The sequence below is a fragment of the Mus pahari genome, chromosome 1 (assembly GCF_900095145.1).
Source record: "Mus pahari chromosome 1, PAHARI_EIJ_v1.1, whole genome shotgun sequence".
NCBI lineage: Eukaryota > Metazoa > Chordata > Mammalia > Rodentia > Muridae > Mus > Mus pahari.
In genome coordinates, this window is record NC_034590.1 from 90,154,985 (window position 1) to 90,170,229 (window position 15,245).

Sequence of the window (15,245 nt, forward strand, 5' to 3'; positions counted from 1 at the left end):
GCCCCATCTCTATGACGGTATTCCAAGGCTTCCATCTACCTGGCAGTGAACCCTGCTCTGGGCTGTGTGGAGAGACAACCTAATGTGAGGTGGCTTCTCCAAGGCCCTGCCTGCAGTTCCAGCAGCCCAAGATGTCACCATTGTCTGTGCTGATTCGGACCAGTGTTCCTGTCCATGTGCTGCTGTGGCCAGCACACTGCCCCACCCATGCCAGGTGGCCACCGACAGTCACAGCCTAGATGACAAAGTGGATGTCTTCATAGACTGTTTTCCAAAAGCCATACCTCTTACATCAAGAGACATGTGAGCATCTCTGATTTGCTGGCATGCAAGTCGTGTATTACACACCCCTGCTAATGACAGTATTTTCAGGGGATGGTCATCTGTGGAGGGCAGGGGTCTCCTGAAGTGTTTTCTGGTGATGAGGATTTGGGGTTGATTAAGTCTGGACGTTTATTCTATTGGTTTTGCAGAGATATTACGGAGAGTTGGGTTTGTAATTCAAATTTATTTGTTAAACGAAGTTAAATTCATTTGAAAGCAAAGTTAGGTTTTGACAGATCCCGAGCTGCACTCAGCTCACTGAGCACCACTGGCTACTCCTCTGCGACCACGGAGCACCAAAGCAGGTGTGTTTTCATAGTTGCTAGGCAACGGCAAATCTTTCTCCAATCCCAAACCACAAAGCTTCTCGGTTGGGATTCCTTGGCAGCTGCGCGAGCTCTGGCTGTTGGCTTCTTCAGTAGCAATCGTATTGTTGAAGATCGGGTCGGGGTGGGACACTAAAAGACAGAGTGAATGGGCCTCTGGGTCCAACAGCCTCTGCCATGTCCAAAGTGGCTGGCTTGTCTTCCAAGAAGAGCCGGTGGCTCTTGAAATCCTTGCGCGACCAGCAGCGACATTCCCTGGGCACTGGGTTTGAAAGTGCCAATATCCTCCTCTCGCCCAAGTACCACCTCAAAGACAAGGATCTGAGAAAGATCCACAAGGCTGCGCGCGTCGGGGATGCAGCAAGAATGCAGCAGCTCCTGCTTGGGAAATGCGGTGTGAACGACAAGGACAAGAAGAAGAGGTGGCGGGGGCCCAAGGGAGGGAGGCTGTGGAGGAGGCGGGGCTTGTGTGGAAGAAAGCCTCCATATGCAAAACACTACTTATGTCTCAAATGGAAAATATATCTGCATTTTATAGAGAGTGTTTTCAAGCCAAGGAAAACACTTAACTCTTATTATTCGTACTTATTTATGCCGTGGGTAGCACCCAGGGTCTTGTCGTGCTAACAAAACCACTCTGCTCCAAGCTCTTGATTTATATCTAGTAAAGTACAGATTTGAGAGGCTACAACACTATATGGACATCGGAAAAATATTTTGTGACCTGATAAGACTAGGAATTTTTATGTATTCTACCATATTTGAAATATCTTTAGGAAATAATGGAGCATGCATACAGTTTGTTCTCATCACCATTTAAAGTGCTACGTGTTTAAATATAACCCACCGAACACGTTTTTAAAAGTAAACCTCCACTCGGGAGGCAGAGGCAGGCGGATTTCTGAGTTCGAGGCCAGCCTGGTCTACAAAGTGAATTCCAGGACAGCCAGGGCTACACCGAGAAACCCTGTCTCAAAAACAAAAGACAAAAAAACAAGTGAACCTCGGTGCATGCACGGGATAGAGAGAGATGTAAGCTTCAGCAAAGGGTGGATGGAGGCTGCCAGGGAAGATGTATTTGGGTATGAAGTAATAATAATGTCACTTTGGAAGGTCTCACACACACACACACACACACACACACACACACACACACAACAGACAGGAAAACACATGTCCTTGTTCCAGCCACAGCAGTGGCAACTTGTTATAAAGATTATTTTTGTGCATTTGAAATGTACATGCAACTCTTTGTTTCCATTACTTAGCTATAGCTCCAGTTCTCAGAGCAATCAGCTCTCCCTCGGCTTGCTCATAGCTTAGTTTTATAAACCAGAAGGTAAGTCTATATTAATACTCTATTTTGGCTTTCACAGAGTCTTGTTCTAGGATCTAGTATACAGTTTGTTCTGAAAGAAGTTACCCATACACTTGTTCTTTCCTGCTTATCTTCTAGAATGAACACTCATTAAAGTTTTAGTAAACATTTATCATTACAACAATCCTTGGGAAGAAAGCAAATGTGAACCCTGCTCAGGCAACATTTCTCACTTCTATTAGAGCTTTTGTGTTAGCATCTTGAATTGCTATTTCTACTAATACTTAATGTCTTCCAAAGCCAGGGGAATATATTTGTGGAGTTTATGGAGATTGAATTGCTCTATATGCCTGTATCTCTTTAAAGAAAAAAAATGATTGATTGATTGATTGATTGATTTTATGTATATGAGTACACTGCAGCTATCTTCGGACACACCAGAAGAGGGCATCAGATTCCATTACAGATGGTTGTGAGCCACCATGTGGTTGCTGGGAATTGAACTCAGAACTTCTGGAAGAACAGTCAGTGCTCTTATCCACTGAGCCATCTCTCCAGCCCTGCATTTATATCTTATATATAGATTTACTGCATACAAGCAACTCTAGGTTAATAATTCCACTCTAGTTTCATCCTTATGGAAACCACAAAGCTGATTTTTACCACAGCAGAAGTTTCATTTCACTTCATAAAAAATATCCCTGAGAAATACTGACTTTCTCATCTGTATTTATTCCATTCTTTCATACATTCATTCACTAAAAGTATCCCACATGCCTAATAGGCAGTTCATATATTCCATCTCTCAGGACACTTTCATCCTGAGAGCCTTCGTGTTTTCCTGCTAAGGCTACAAAGAGGGAAACAGGTGTAAAACGGAAGTTCCAGGAGATGATGTAACTTCTGCTTTTCTCCTTCCTTCAAATTAAGCCAGACTTTCTTTGCTCTTTTGAAAAATGAGGGCAGTATTAAATCTGGCCTAAATCCATGGGATTATCTGACTTTCATTCTATTGATCTGAAGAAGAGGAGCTAGACCTACTCATTTGAACCCCGAGTCTTCTTGGTTTAAAATTTCTTGAAAAATCAAAGGAAAAAATTTTGTTGTTATTCAGAACTCTTTACCCATGGTATTTTTAAGAACTAACCAGTTGGCTAGATCTTCCATGGACCTATTAAAGATACATATTTCCCTTAGTGCTGAACAAAATGGGTTCTATGATGACGTTTATTTTGTGTATAAAGAGCTCCCAGTGACTAAACCACCAACCAAAGAGCATACATGGGCTGAACCATAGCTCCCACTACCTATTTAGCAGAGGACTGCCTTATCTGGCATCAGTGGGAGGGGATGTTTGATGCCCCAGGAGGCAGGAGTAGGTGGGTGGATGGATGAGCACTCTATTAGAGGCAAAGGAGAGAGGAGGTATGTGGAGGGGAGACAGAGAAGGGGAATAACATTTGAAATGTAAACAAATAAAATGATTAGTAAATAAAAGAGAAAGAAAGAAAATGTCAGATGCTACCAAACAATAGCTGCAATGTGTCATGAGTTACAACTTGGTCTCCAATGAAAGGGATGCTCAATATGGGGAAAGAGCGTCTTAGACACAGCAAGATTATCCTTAAAAATCACAGACTGGGTGTGATTCTGCTAATAACTGGAAACACTGTCCTCAGCTGCCACAGAAGTGATAGTTACAATATCTGACAACCATCGAGCTGTCACTTGTGCTAGAAACTTTTAAAACCAATAAATATGGATTCTCCTCATCCCATGGTCTTAGGGTACAGTTACTATTTTCAATGTCCATGGTCTTAGGGTACAGTTACTATTTTCAATATCCATTTTACTGGTGGGGAAAATTTAGGCCTAGAAAAGTTAAGACATAGCTAGTGAGTAACACAGCTTAAAGCAGGATTCAAACCCAAGATGGTGGACACCATCTTCCTTCCATTCAAAGTATCCACTGTGAGCAAGGGTAGGGCTCAGTGGGAGAGTGCCTGCCTAACGCTGCTCTTACAGCATTCAGGACTGCCTGCTCAGGGGATGACACCACTCACGGTGGGCAGGACCCTTCCACATCAGGGGTTAATCAGGAATGTACCCCTACAGGCTTGCCTACAGGCCAATTTAATGGGGATATTTTCTGCATTGAGATTCCTTTTTCCAGATAATTCTTGTTTGTGTCAAATTAACAGGAAAAATTAACCTGCACAATACTTAAGTACACACACACACACACACACACACACACCTTTTAACCAAGTACAATTATTTTTGTTGGTATATGGATCAATAAGAATCACGTCTATAACTTCTCTAGAATATTAAATATTTAAGCGTTTTTCTTTAAAATGAGATCTCACATAGCTCAGAGTTGCTATATAGCCAGGGATGACCAAACTTCTGATCCTTCTGCATTTCTTCAGGGTGTAGTACCACAGGTTAGGATGCCAGGAAAACACTCCATAAATATTTGACTTGAAAACATAGAAACTGCATGCCATGTAAATTTTAAAATCACCTGAGCAAAGCCGGGCGTGGTGGCATATGCTTTTAATCCCAGTACTCGGGAGGCAGAGGCAGGTGGATTTCTGAGTTCGAGGCCAGCCTGGTCTACAAAGTGAGTTCCAGGACAGCCAGAGCTATACAGAGAAACCCTGTCTTGAAAAAAAAAAAAAAAAATCACCTGAGTAATTGTATTTTTCAGGTCACACTGTATAATTTCCTAAAAAAAGCCATCCCTTCCATTTTCACAGGACTGCCCTCCACATCGCCTGTGCTTATGGCCACCCAAAGGTGGTGATGGCCCTGATAGAGGGAAGGTGTGAGATCAATGCCACAGACAGTGAGGAGTGCACAAGTCTGGTGAAGGTACTCAGCAGCTAAGGATTTTAGCATGGGCTGACTTTGATACATGATTCTTTCCAACATACTAGGAATGAAAATGAATCTGTATCACTTTGAAATAATTAGAGGGTGAGACATGTGGGATGTTTATCCTGAATTCTTTGAATTTATGATCTGTCTCATGGTGCAATTCCAATAGGCTGTGCAGTGTCAGGAAGAGGAATGTGCTACTATTCTGCTGGAGAATGGTGCTGACCCAAACATTGTGGATGTCCAGGGCAACAGCGCTCTCCACTATGCTGTCTATTCTAAGAATACATCACTGGCTGCAAAACTGCTCAATCATGAAGTGAATATTGAAGCGACAAATAAGGTAGAGACTGTGCATCAGAAAGGTGTTAACCAATCAACCATAGTTGCAAAGTGTGTGGAGAACCCTGGTCTACAGAGCACAGGCACTTCTATCCTCAGAAGCCCACATACACCTGGGATGATCCCAGCTCCCACCTCACCCCACTCTCTGGACAAGCTCTCTCTTTAAATCTGACTAGCCTGGAACTCACTGTGGTTTTAAACTCGGGGGGGGGGGGCGTCGAGAGGAGGAAGAAAGACAGAGACAGTTACACAGAGAGAGACAGAGAGAAACAGAGACATGAGAAAGACACATAAAGAGAAAGGGAGAGAAACAAGAGACACAAGAGAGACACAGAGAGAGAAAGAAGGAGAGGGAGAGGGGTACGGAGATGGGGAGAGGGAGAGGGAGAGGGAGAGAGACACAGAGAGAGAAAGAAGGACCGGGAGAAGAGAAGGAGAGGGGGAGGGGAAAGAGGGGAAAGAGGGGGAGGGAAAAGAGGGGGAAGGGGAAAGACAGGGAAGAGGGGAGGGGAAGGGGGAGGGGGAAAGATCCACTGTCTTGCCTCCTGAGTTCTGGGACCAAAGAAATGTACCACCACACCCAGTCTCCATCATTTCTAAGTGTTGATATTTTGAAAGAAGCATCAGTGGGCACAGTCTCCTTTTATGCATCCATGGTAAATGTTCGTGAAAGCACTGAATGTGTTAAAGGTAGTCCTAACTTTTCTTACCTTGCAGACCAACACAGGAAATTATCATTTGCTTTGCAAATAACCTTTATCTTAAAACGCATAGCTAAGGCATTTGACAAGACGAAATCTTATAGTTGGTGACCAGTTAGAGCAAAGAGATTTCTCTCTCAGTGCTAAGACTGGAAAGGACACACTGGGTGGGAACAGATCAGACATAAGTTTAGCAGGCCAGCGTAGAAACTAAGCAAAAGACCAACTTGGTTTTATTTTCTTTCTTCTGTGTTTTTGTGTTTGAATTTGCCTCCACTGTGTCAAGGTGCTGTTCAATGTGAACATCTCAGGTTGGGAAAGAAATTCATGGAGTCCTAAGTAGGTGTGGAAATCACCAGGAGACACTGAAGAAGCCAGGTTGACTTCGTGATGATTAACTGGGAAGCCAGAGTGAAGAACAAGTATTTCCCTGACCTGTTAGGCTTTCCGGGCAGGGAGAGCAACTGGGTTAAGACTGTAAATTCTCAAATCTACAATATCTTGCCAGACTTTATAAAACAAAGTGAGAGTGCACTTTGACTTGACCAGTCTCTGTCTGACCCCTGAATGTAGTTTCCAATTAGTGAATCCTTTTTCTGTTTGTTTTTGGTTTTGTCTTTGTTTTTGTTTTCCTTTGGTACAAAACCCCAAACCAGGTATGGAATGGCCATGTTCGAGTGTCTTACATCTATGCAGAGGACATGGCTCTTGTATGAGAAGCACACATGTGCTCCAGATTGCAAATGACCCAACTCAGTCTTCATCTCTGTCCCTACCTCTCCAGGCATCTCACCTTACAATGCTTGCTTATACAATGTTTTGATAAACATTCCAGAGATTCCTAAATAATCAAGTTACAAGAACATCATCAATATTTTCTATTAGTCTCTTAGAAGTGGGATTGAGTTTTAGAATTTAGACACTGGAGGATGACATATGAAAAACATTTGTTAAAACATGGTCTCAGATTTGTCATTATAAGAATAAAATTTGTATTGATCTGTGCACATGTGTGTGTACACATGTGTGTGTGCACATGTAAAGGCTGCAGATGCCCATCAGGTGTCCTCCTTTAATTGCTTGCCTCTTTTTTGGCTGACTGGCCAGTGAGGCCCTGGGATCCTCGTGTCTCCGTCCCAGTGCTGGGATTGCAGTATGGACTACCACATCTGCTTTTTATTTGAGCACAGGGGATCTGGACTCAGGTCCTCAAGCTTACACAGCAAGCACTTTATCCACGGAATCATCCATCTCCCTGTGTTCAAAACTTTCTAATAATACCTAAGATAAAAATATTTTATCATACAATTTTTAAAAACTCACAAACTACCTAGTCATAACGAAAGTTCATTTGAAGCCTGTGTATTTTAGTTTAGAAGCCATTTCCTTATGATCTCCTGGCAGAAGGAGTGCCTGATAGGTTTTTATCTGGGATCCTGACACCATAAAAGCAGGGAAGCAAGCAAGACTCCTCAGCAACCTGGAATAAATTCCTGCACCATTAGAAAGTTCTCCACGAGCTAGAGAAAGTACCCAGGGAGCTGAAGGGGTCTGCAACCCTGTAGGTGCAACAACAATATGAACTAACCAGTACCCTCTGAGCTCATGTCTCTAGCTGCATATGTAGCAGAAGATGGCCTAATCAGCCATCATTGGGAAGAGAGGCCCCTTGGTCTTGCAAACTTTATATGCCCCAGCACAGGGGAATGCCAGGGCCAAGAAGGGGAGCAGGGGCGGGGGGAAGGTATAGGGAACTTTCGGGATAGCATTTGAAATGTAAATAAAAAAATAAAAATTAAAAAAAAAAAGAAGAAAACATCAGGAAAATAAAAAAAAGAAAGAAAGAAAGAAAGTTCTCCACAACATATCCTGAGGCAATAGTTCCTCTAATGTCAACTTCACTCCCAACAATATTGTCATGTAAGGACTAAGCATGGATGAAAAGATGTTTTAGGAGATGGAAAGATAGCTCATCAGATAAGAGCACTGGCTGCTCTTTCAATGGACCCAGGTTCAATTCCCAGCACCCACATGACAGCTCATAACTATCTGTAACTCCAGTTCCAGGTGATTTGGCACCCTCACAAAGACATACATAGAGGCAAAGCACCAATGAACATAAAATAAAAATAAATGAGTCATTAAAAACAAAAAATTTATCTAGAAAAATAACTTTTAAAAGATTTTTTTAAATACTAGATGTATAATTCACAGTTTTATATTAAAAAGAATCATAGAATACCCATGTAAGGAGTTACAGAGACAAAGTTTGGAGATGAGACAGAAAGAACAACCATGCAGAGATTCCCCATCCGGGGATCCATACCATAATCAACCACCAAACGCAGACACAATTGCATATGCCAGCAAGATTTTGCCAACAGGACCCTAATATAGCTTCTCTTGTGAGACTATGTCAGTGCCTGGCAAACACAGAAGTGGATGCTCAGAGTCATCTGTTGGATGAAACACATGGCCCCCAAAGGAGGAGCTAGAGAAAGTACCCAAGGAGCTGAAGGGGTCTGTAATACTATAGAAGAAACAGAAATATGAACTAACCAGTACCCCCTGAGCTCATGTCTCCAGCTGCATAGCAGAAGATGGCTGACTAGGAGGAAAGGCCGTTGGTCTTGCAAAGATTATATGCCCCAATACAGGGGAATACCAGGGCCAGGAAGTGGGAGTGGGTGGGTTGGAGAGCAGGGTAGGGGGAGGGTATAAGGGACTTTGGGGATAGCATTTGAATTGTAAATGAAGAAAATATCTAATAAAAATTTGAAAAAAAAAAAAAGATTCACTACAGGAGCTAGCAAGATAGCTCACTCAATAAAAATAATAATTAAAAAAAAGAATCATAGGCGTTCCTGTGTGACACAGCATCTCTGGAGAAGTAAGTATTCTTTGGAGAGGAAATTTAGAAGCCCTGTTCTGGAGACCGCAGCAGAGCTCACTAACACAATTAAATGTACAATTTTACTACTATGGTTTAGAACCGTGGCCACTGACATAAAACAAAAAGTTAGTGTACCTGTGAGCAGTCATGTGACTCCCGACTGCCACGGTAAACACTGCAATAGAAACCAATGCTGCTGCACACAGACTGGCACTTGGCAAGGACTGGAGCTACCATGGTACATGGGGATTATGTTCTTCTGTGTCCTGTGTTTGTGTCAAGGGGGCTTTTCTACAGTATTTCAATTCAATTCAACTGACAAACGTGTGATTTTGGCGAGTTTTCAATGGTTTTTGTTATTTTACAGGGTGGCTTCACACCATTTTTACTGGCTGTCAGTGAAAACAAACTGCAGATAGCAAAATTCTTATTAATGAAGAATGCTAATATACATGCGGTTGATAACCAGAAGAGGTATTATAATTTTTTAAACCTTAGCGATGGTATACCATGGTAACAAATACTTAGAAATATTGAATTAGCTGGGTGGTAGTGGTGCACGCCTTAAGTCCCAGCCCTCTGGAGGTAGACACAGGCAGATCTCTGAGTTCAAGGCCAGCCTGGTCTACAGAGGGAGTTCCAGGACAACCAGCGCTACACAGAGAAACCCTGTCTCAAGAAAAGCAAGAGAGGGAGCAGAAAAGGGAGAGGGTGAGAGGGGAAGGGAAAGAGAGACAGAGACAGAGAGAAAAGAAAGAAATATAGAACTAACAGGAAATAGAACAATTTACAATAATTGAGATACAATGGAAACTCAACACAATCATCAAAACTATGTAGAAAAGAAATATTGAGAACAGGCAACTCAAAGAACTGTGTATATTATAGCACATGGGATCCCCTTATATGTTTGCTGATGTTTGTAAACTAGTTCTGTTGGCCATTTAGTCTTATGGCAGCTGAAGGGATTCCGGAAGTTTTATTCTAGTTTGATAATATAGACTCAGTTCATTTTTCTGCCTCAACATTGAACTTCTTAAACTTTTTGTAGCATTTTAATCTCTGATTTTTTTTATACACTTTGCTTCTAAAAAGCTGTAGTAAGAGCTTTGGGAGTTAAGATTGATCTGCCTTTAGAATGACTCCTTCAAGAAACTGTAGAAATGCTCTTTGAAGAATATTCAGTCATATTATCTCTACATGACTATTAATTGTTAGTTCTAGATAGTACTCACATTTCTTTATTTATTTTTAATATACTTAGGTGTTTTTATTGGGGTTGGCATTGGCATAGGGAAGAAAATGAAATAGGTTTGAATAAACCTTTAATGCTGATGAAGAAGTGACATAAAGGTGATTGGATTTAGAGTCAATAAAACTGGATTGTATGATCCTGGCTTACCCATTTGCCATGTTTGTGACTTTAGGAAGATTATTTACTACTAAGCATGTGTCCCTCTGTGAAAAGCAGGGTCATTGAACTTAACATTGTGGGTGGAGGTTCTATAAGTAGCATTTAGTTGAGTGTGTGAATGTCTGCAGCTGAAATCACTGTGACTCTCACTAGAGCAATTGTTGCTGTGTTAACTGTTGTTCTTTTGAGACAGGGTCTCACTCTGCAGCCCAGGTGGCCTGGACCTCATTTTGTGGACTAGGTGATCACCTTGAAATCACAGTTAATCCTCCCACCTCAGCCCCTTAGTGCTCAAATGGCAAGTGTGTGCCACACCACTCATGGATAATATGCTTTGAAAATAGCTTTTTCTCATCTGCCCATCAGTTTCCTGAAAATTGTAATGCGTCTTAGCACATTATACAGGGAATGCAGAGATTTTGCTTAGCGGTTTGCTTTTGTTGTTTGTTCTTGAGACAGTCTCACTGTGTATGCCAGGTTTGCCTAGAACTCCTTATGTAGTCCAAACTGGACTCAAACTCAGAATCCTTCTTCTCAGCCACCCGAGAAGTGTGATCCCAGACATGCAGCATCACAGCTGATGGGAATTCACTTAGATTTGACCAACTCCAGACACACGACCTTGGTGTGGCTTCTGTTCACCTTAGGGCTTTAAGCTAGCATCTCTGCTGAGTTGTCAGAGTGTGGTAGAAGGCTTAGGACTTGTTTTCCTCTTAAACGTCTCAAGATCTTGACATGCTTGTCTGTTACCTGTTGATAGCCAATTCTACTCAGACACTAAACAGGCCAAATATCGCAAACTGGTCCTTAATTGTGTTAAGGTACTAAGAGTGGTGTTATCTCTCTGCTTTTTCAGAACAGCCCTCATGCATGCTGTAAGCCATGACTCAACAAGCCTAGTCAGGTTTGTTCTTCAGCAAGGGGTAGACCTCTTCTTGAAAGATGCCTTTGGATTGACTGCAATCGATTATGCTGCTGATTTTAGATATAATACGTAAGTGTTTACATTAACTTCTAGTTACTATTAAACTGAGGCTCAAAATAATCATGGTCTGAACTTTTTTACACTGTAGCTGTCTTCAGACATACTGGAAGAGGGCATCAGATCCCGTAATGGTGGTTGTGAACCACCATGTGGTTGCTGGGAGTTGAACTCAGGACCTCTGGAAGAGCAGGTTCTTAACTCCTGAGCCATCTCTCCATCCCCTCAAAATAATTATAATAGTACATCTTACACATCAGAGAGAGAGTCTTACCTCAGTTCAGGTAGTTTTAGAACACCAGGGAGTTAGTTCATCACCAGATATCAAGCAAAGGCAACCCTAGAGGAACCAGTGGGTGACAGATTCATAATCTTGGGCCTTTGGGGTTGGTTTTCTTTTTCTTTTTCCTTTTTCTTTTTGGTGGTACTGGGGATTGAACCCAGAGCCCCATACATGTTTGCCAAGCTCTACCCCTGAGCCTCTGTCTTGGGACTTTTAAGATCTTTATTCTTGGGAATCCCAGCACTGTTCATCCCAAGTATCTTCCCTATAGCACAGGGTAGAAATAGTGCCATGTCTATGATCCTCCTAATGATCTATTTGAGTCTAAAAATGTCTAGTTAAGTATAAAAAGTGCTTTTTTGGGCTGGAGAGATGGCTCAGCAGTTAAGAGCACTGACTGCCCTTCCAAAGGTCCTGAGTTCAAATCCCAGCAACCACATGGTGGCTCACAACCATCCGTAATGAGATCTGACACCCTCTTCTGGTGTGTCTGAAGACACCTACAGTGTACTTACATATAATAATAAATAAATCTTCAGGCTAGAGCAAGCAGGACCAGAGTGAGTGGGGCCAACCAGAGCGAGTGGGGTCAACCAAAGTGAACAGAAGTTCTGAATTTAAATTCCCAGCAACCACATGATAGCTCACAACCATCAATACAGCTACAGTGTACTCATATACATTAAATAAATAAATAAGTCTTTTTTTTTTTATGCTTTTTCTACCTGAGTCCATCTTCCATGCCTGCCTGCTTCAATGTCCCCAGAAGCTAGTGGCTTGCTCAAGTCAGAAGGTGATGGGGAAAGGGGACTTTGTTTCTGTTGATTCTCTTGTTTCAGGGCTGTGGTGAAAACTAACACTGAAGCCCAGGAGACAAGCCATGGTTCATTCCTGCTGATCCAGTCTTAGGTCTTCTGACAGCCACACTTTGTTTGTTAGCCAAACAAAAGAGAGAAAAAAAACAGAGTTGGGGCTGGTTCAAGTCTTAGTTTAACTCCTCCTCTTGATTAACCACCCTCATATCCACCTTGTTAAGACCCCTAATTGTTTTTCTGCTATTGTCACTGTCACTGATAGTAATAAGATCCCAGTACCAACCAGTTAACACAGACAGGCCTATAAAGTGTCCAAGATTGGCCTCTAGAGTCACCAAAAGAAGTGGGGAATGTTGTAACCCCCGAATTACTGATACTAGGAGACTTCAGTGTTGTACAGTTTGCCTCTGTGTTTCCCGCCAGAGGCTCCCATCCTCCCTCCCCCTCCCCTAGCATTAGAATGGCACTCAACACTCCTGCTGACACGCAGCAAAACTCCAGGTGCTGTCCTTGAGACCTCAGAGAAATAACAAGCTCAAGAGAGACCATGGAAAAAAGGTAAACAGAGGTCAGGTCACAGACAGTTACGACTGGCCATAAAATTAGTCCTTGAACAGATACCCACTAACCCCTCTCCCCACTTCAGTGCTATTCCATCCTCTGCTCCCCTTTTCTGTGAATATTCACACTATTCCTATGTATAGAAACCCAGTGTTTTCTGGACTCAGGCAGGGTCTGCCAACATTCACGAATTAAGTGCTAGATGGGCGAACCGAGTTCAAACTTGAAAATAAAAGACTCTTTCGAGAGTTGTAGCAGACTTTGCAATTCTTGGGCTCATCTGGGTTTCCGGTGAACTCAGAGCACAACAGCTATAAAGGGGGCTCACACCAGTGATGTTCTATGGGATAAAGCTCTGTAAAGGGGGCTCATACCAGTGATGTTCTATGGGATAAAGCTCTGTTGTGACATGCAACACTGTGGAGAATTTAGCATACTTAGCAAATGGTTTTCATATACGTATTAAGATAGTAACTTTACTCATCATTTTTATAAAGCAATATGAAAATCCTTCTGGAATACAAAGAAAAGAGATATGAGGAGTCTGCAAGAATCAGGCTAGGTAAGAAATCACTCCTGCTGTGGCTACCCTAGATTTTAAAGCTAAGAGAATAGTGAGGAATAACAGTAGGTTAAAAAAAAAATCAATGTGTAAAATGTTTTCTGTTGGACTTTATTTCATTATTGGCAGTCTAGAATTTATATATTTTTAAGAAATTACTCCTAGGACATCCCCATCCTGAAACAATATTATTTGAAGAAAGGTCCATTTCGTTACTCTGGGAACTAAATTCTGTGTGTGTTTTTATAAGTAGTAAAAACGATTTATAAATTACCAAGTCACTCAGTTCCTCAGCAGATCCATTGCAGCAACTACATTTATAAAAATGGATTTTTTTTTACTTTTTTAGTTTTTGAGAGTATTTTTTCCAATTTTTATTAGGTATTTACTTCATTTACATTTTAAATGCTATCCCCAAAGTCCCCTATACCCCCCTCACCTACCCACCCACTCAACCAGATTGTAATTACTAGGTAAATATTATGAAATAATTGTCTGTGAAAAGTGATATGTATAATTAAAACAAAATATTTTATTTATCAACTATTTTCTTGCTTAAATATTCAGTTCTGAATTTTCCTTCCTGATGTCTCTTGTGGCCCACAGATCCCTCAAAGGTGCGTGGTTGATCTCTGTGAGCTGGTGTGGCCCCTCCAGTTTCCCTTGCTTTTGACTTCTAGCTTTATTCCATTATGATCTGATAAGGCATTTAAATATTCTAAATTTTTTGTAGTTGTGAAACTTGCTTTATGGCCTCAAAGTGAGATTTATTTCAAAGAAAGTTTCATGAAGTGGTGTTTTTTCATAGCTGTTAGATGGTGCAAGTGTCTTTTAAGTCCATTTGATCTATGATACAAGTTAACATTGAGGCTGCTTTTCTGGCTTTTGTCTAGAGAACCTATTGATAATAAGGTATTGAGATTGCCCATATGATGAGATTGTACTTATCTGTCCCTTTATGTTCAGTAATGATTACTTTATGAAATTGTGTATACCAGTGGGTGATACATACATATTTACTATCATCATATCTTCTTGGTGTAATATTCCTTGTATTATTATGTAGTGATCTTTATCTGCCATGACTAGAGCATAAAATCTATTAGCCAAACACAAGTATGCCTACTTGAACTAGGTGTAGTGTTCCATTTGCATAGAACACTGTTTTCTATTCTTTCATCTCAGTCTATGTGAATCTGTCTCAGTTAAATGTGTCTGTTGCAGACAAAAGTTAGCTCCTGTGTTTTAATCAATCTGCTAGTCACCATCTTTTGATGGCCTACTTGAGAATATTTACATTTGTCGTTATTACTGAGAAGTATTTGTTGATTCCTATTTTTTAAAAAAACCCTCTGGCTCAGGTATCATTCATATATTTCTTTTCCTTTTATCTATCCTACTTATCCATCCTAGAGATTTGATGATTTTGGAGTTCAATATATTTGATTCTTCTCTAGGTCTTATTAACTATTACTCCACTCATGGAGTTTACTCTTCCTAGGAGGTCATGTTTATGATTACCTTACTCTTTATGCTCTTGCAGGGTTCCTTTAAGTATTTTCTGCAGTGTTGATTTAGTGCTCGAGTTGTTGGATTTTCAGATGTATTGAAAGTCTTCACCTATTTTGAAAATTAACTTTGCTGCATGCGATTACCTAGTTGATATCTGCTGTCAGGTCTGGAGTTGTATCATTGCCTACTTCTCTGGACTTTAGGGTTTTTCCTGAAAGATCTGGTGTCCCTGCAATGAATTTACCTTAGTAAGTGAGTCAGTAGTTCCCTCGGGTAGCTTTTAATGTCAGTTCATTATCCTGAATCCTTAATGCTTCAACTATAAT

General features: G+C 41.3%; 1 protein-coding gene across 1 annotated transcript; it reads left to right on the forward strand.

Moving 5' to 3' along the window:
- The first annotated feature begins 827 nt into the window (after positions 1-827).
- LOC110325392 (putative ankyrin repeat domain-containing protein 19) lies at positions 828-15,017 on the forward strand. The gene is made up of 6 exons (XM_021203398.1): positions 828-1,072; positions 4,731-4,845; positions 5,021-5,194; positions 9,158-9,264; positions 11,061-11,198; positions 14,951-15,017. Exons 1-6 carry the CDS (start codon positions 828-830, stop codon positions 15,015-15,017), a joined length of 846 nt encoding a protein of 281 aa, XP_021059057.1.
- The last annotated feature ends 228 nt before the right edge of the window (positions 15,018-15,245 follow it).

Excerpts from the sequence above, each read along its gene's own strand:
- LOC110325392 (XM_021203398.1), top strand. The coding sequence starts at position 828 with ATGTCCAAAGTGGCTGGCTTGTCTTCCAAGAAGAGCCGGTGGCTCTTG. Across the intron at positions 4,846-5,020 it reads AGTGCACAAGTCTGGTGAAG|GCTGTGCAGTGTCAGGAAGA; the intron begins GTACTCAGCAGC and ends CAATTCCAATAG. Across the intron at positions 9,265-11,060 it reads GCGGTTGATAACCAGAAGAG|AACAGCCCTCATGCATGCTG; the intron begins GTATTATAATTT and ends CTGCTTTTTCAG.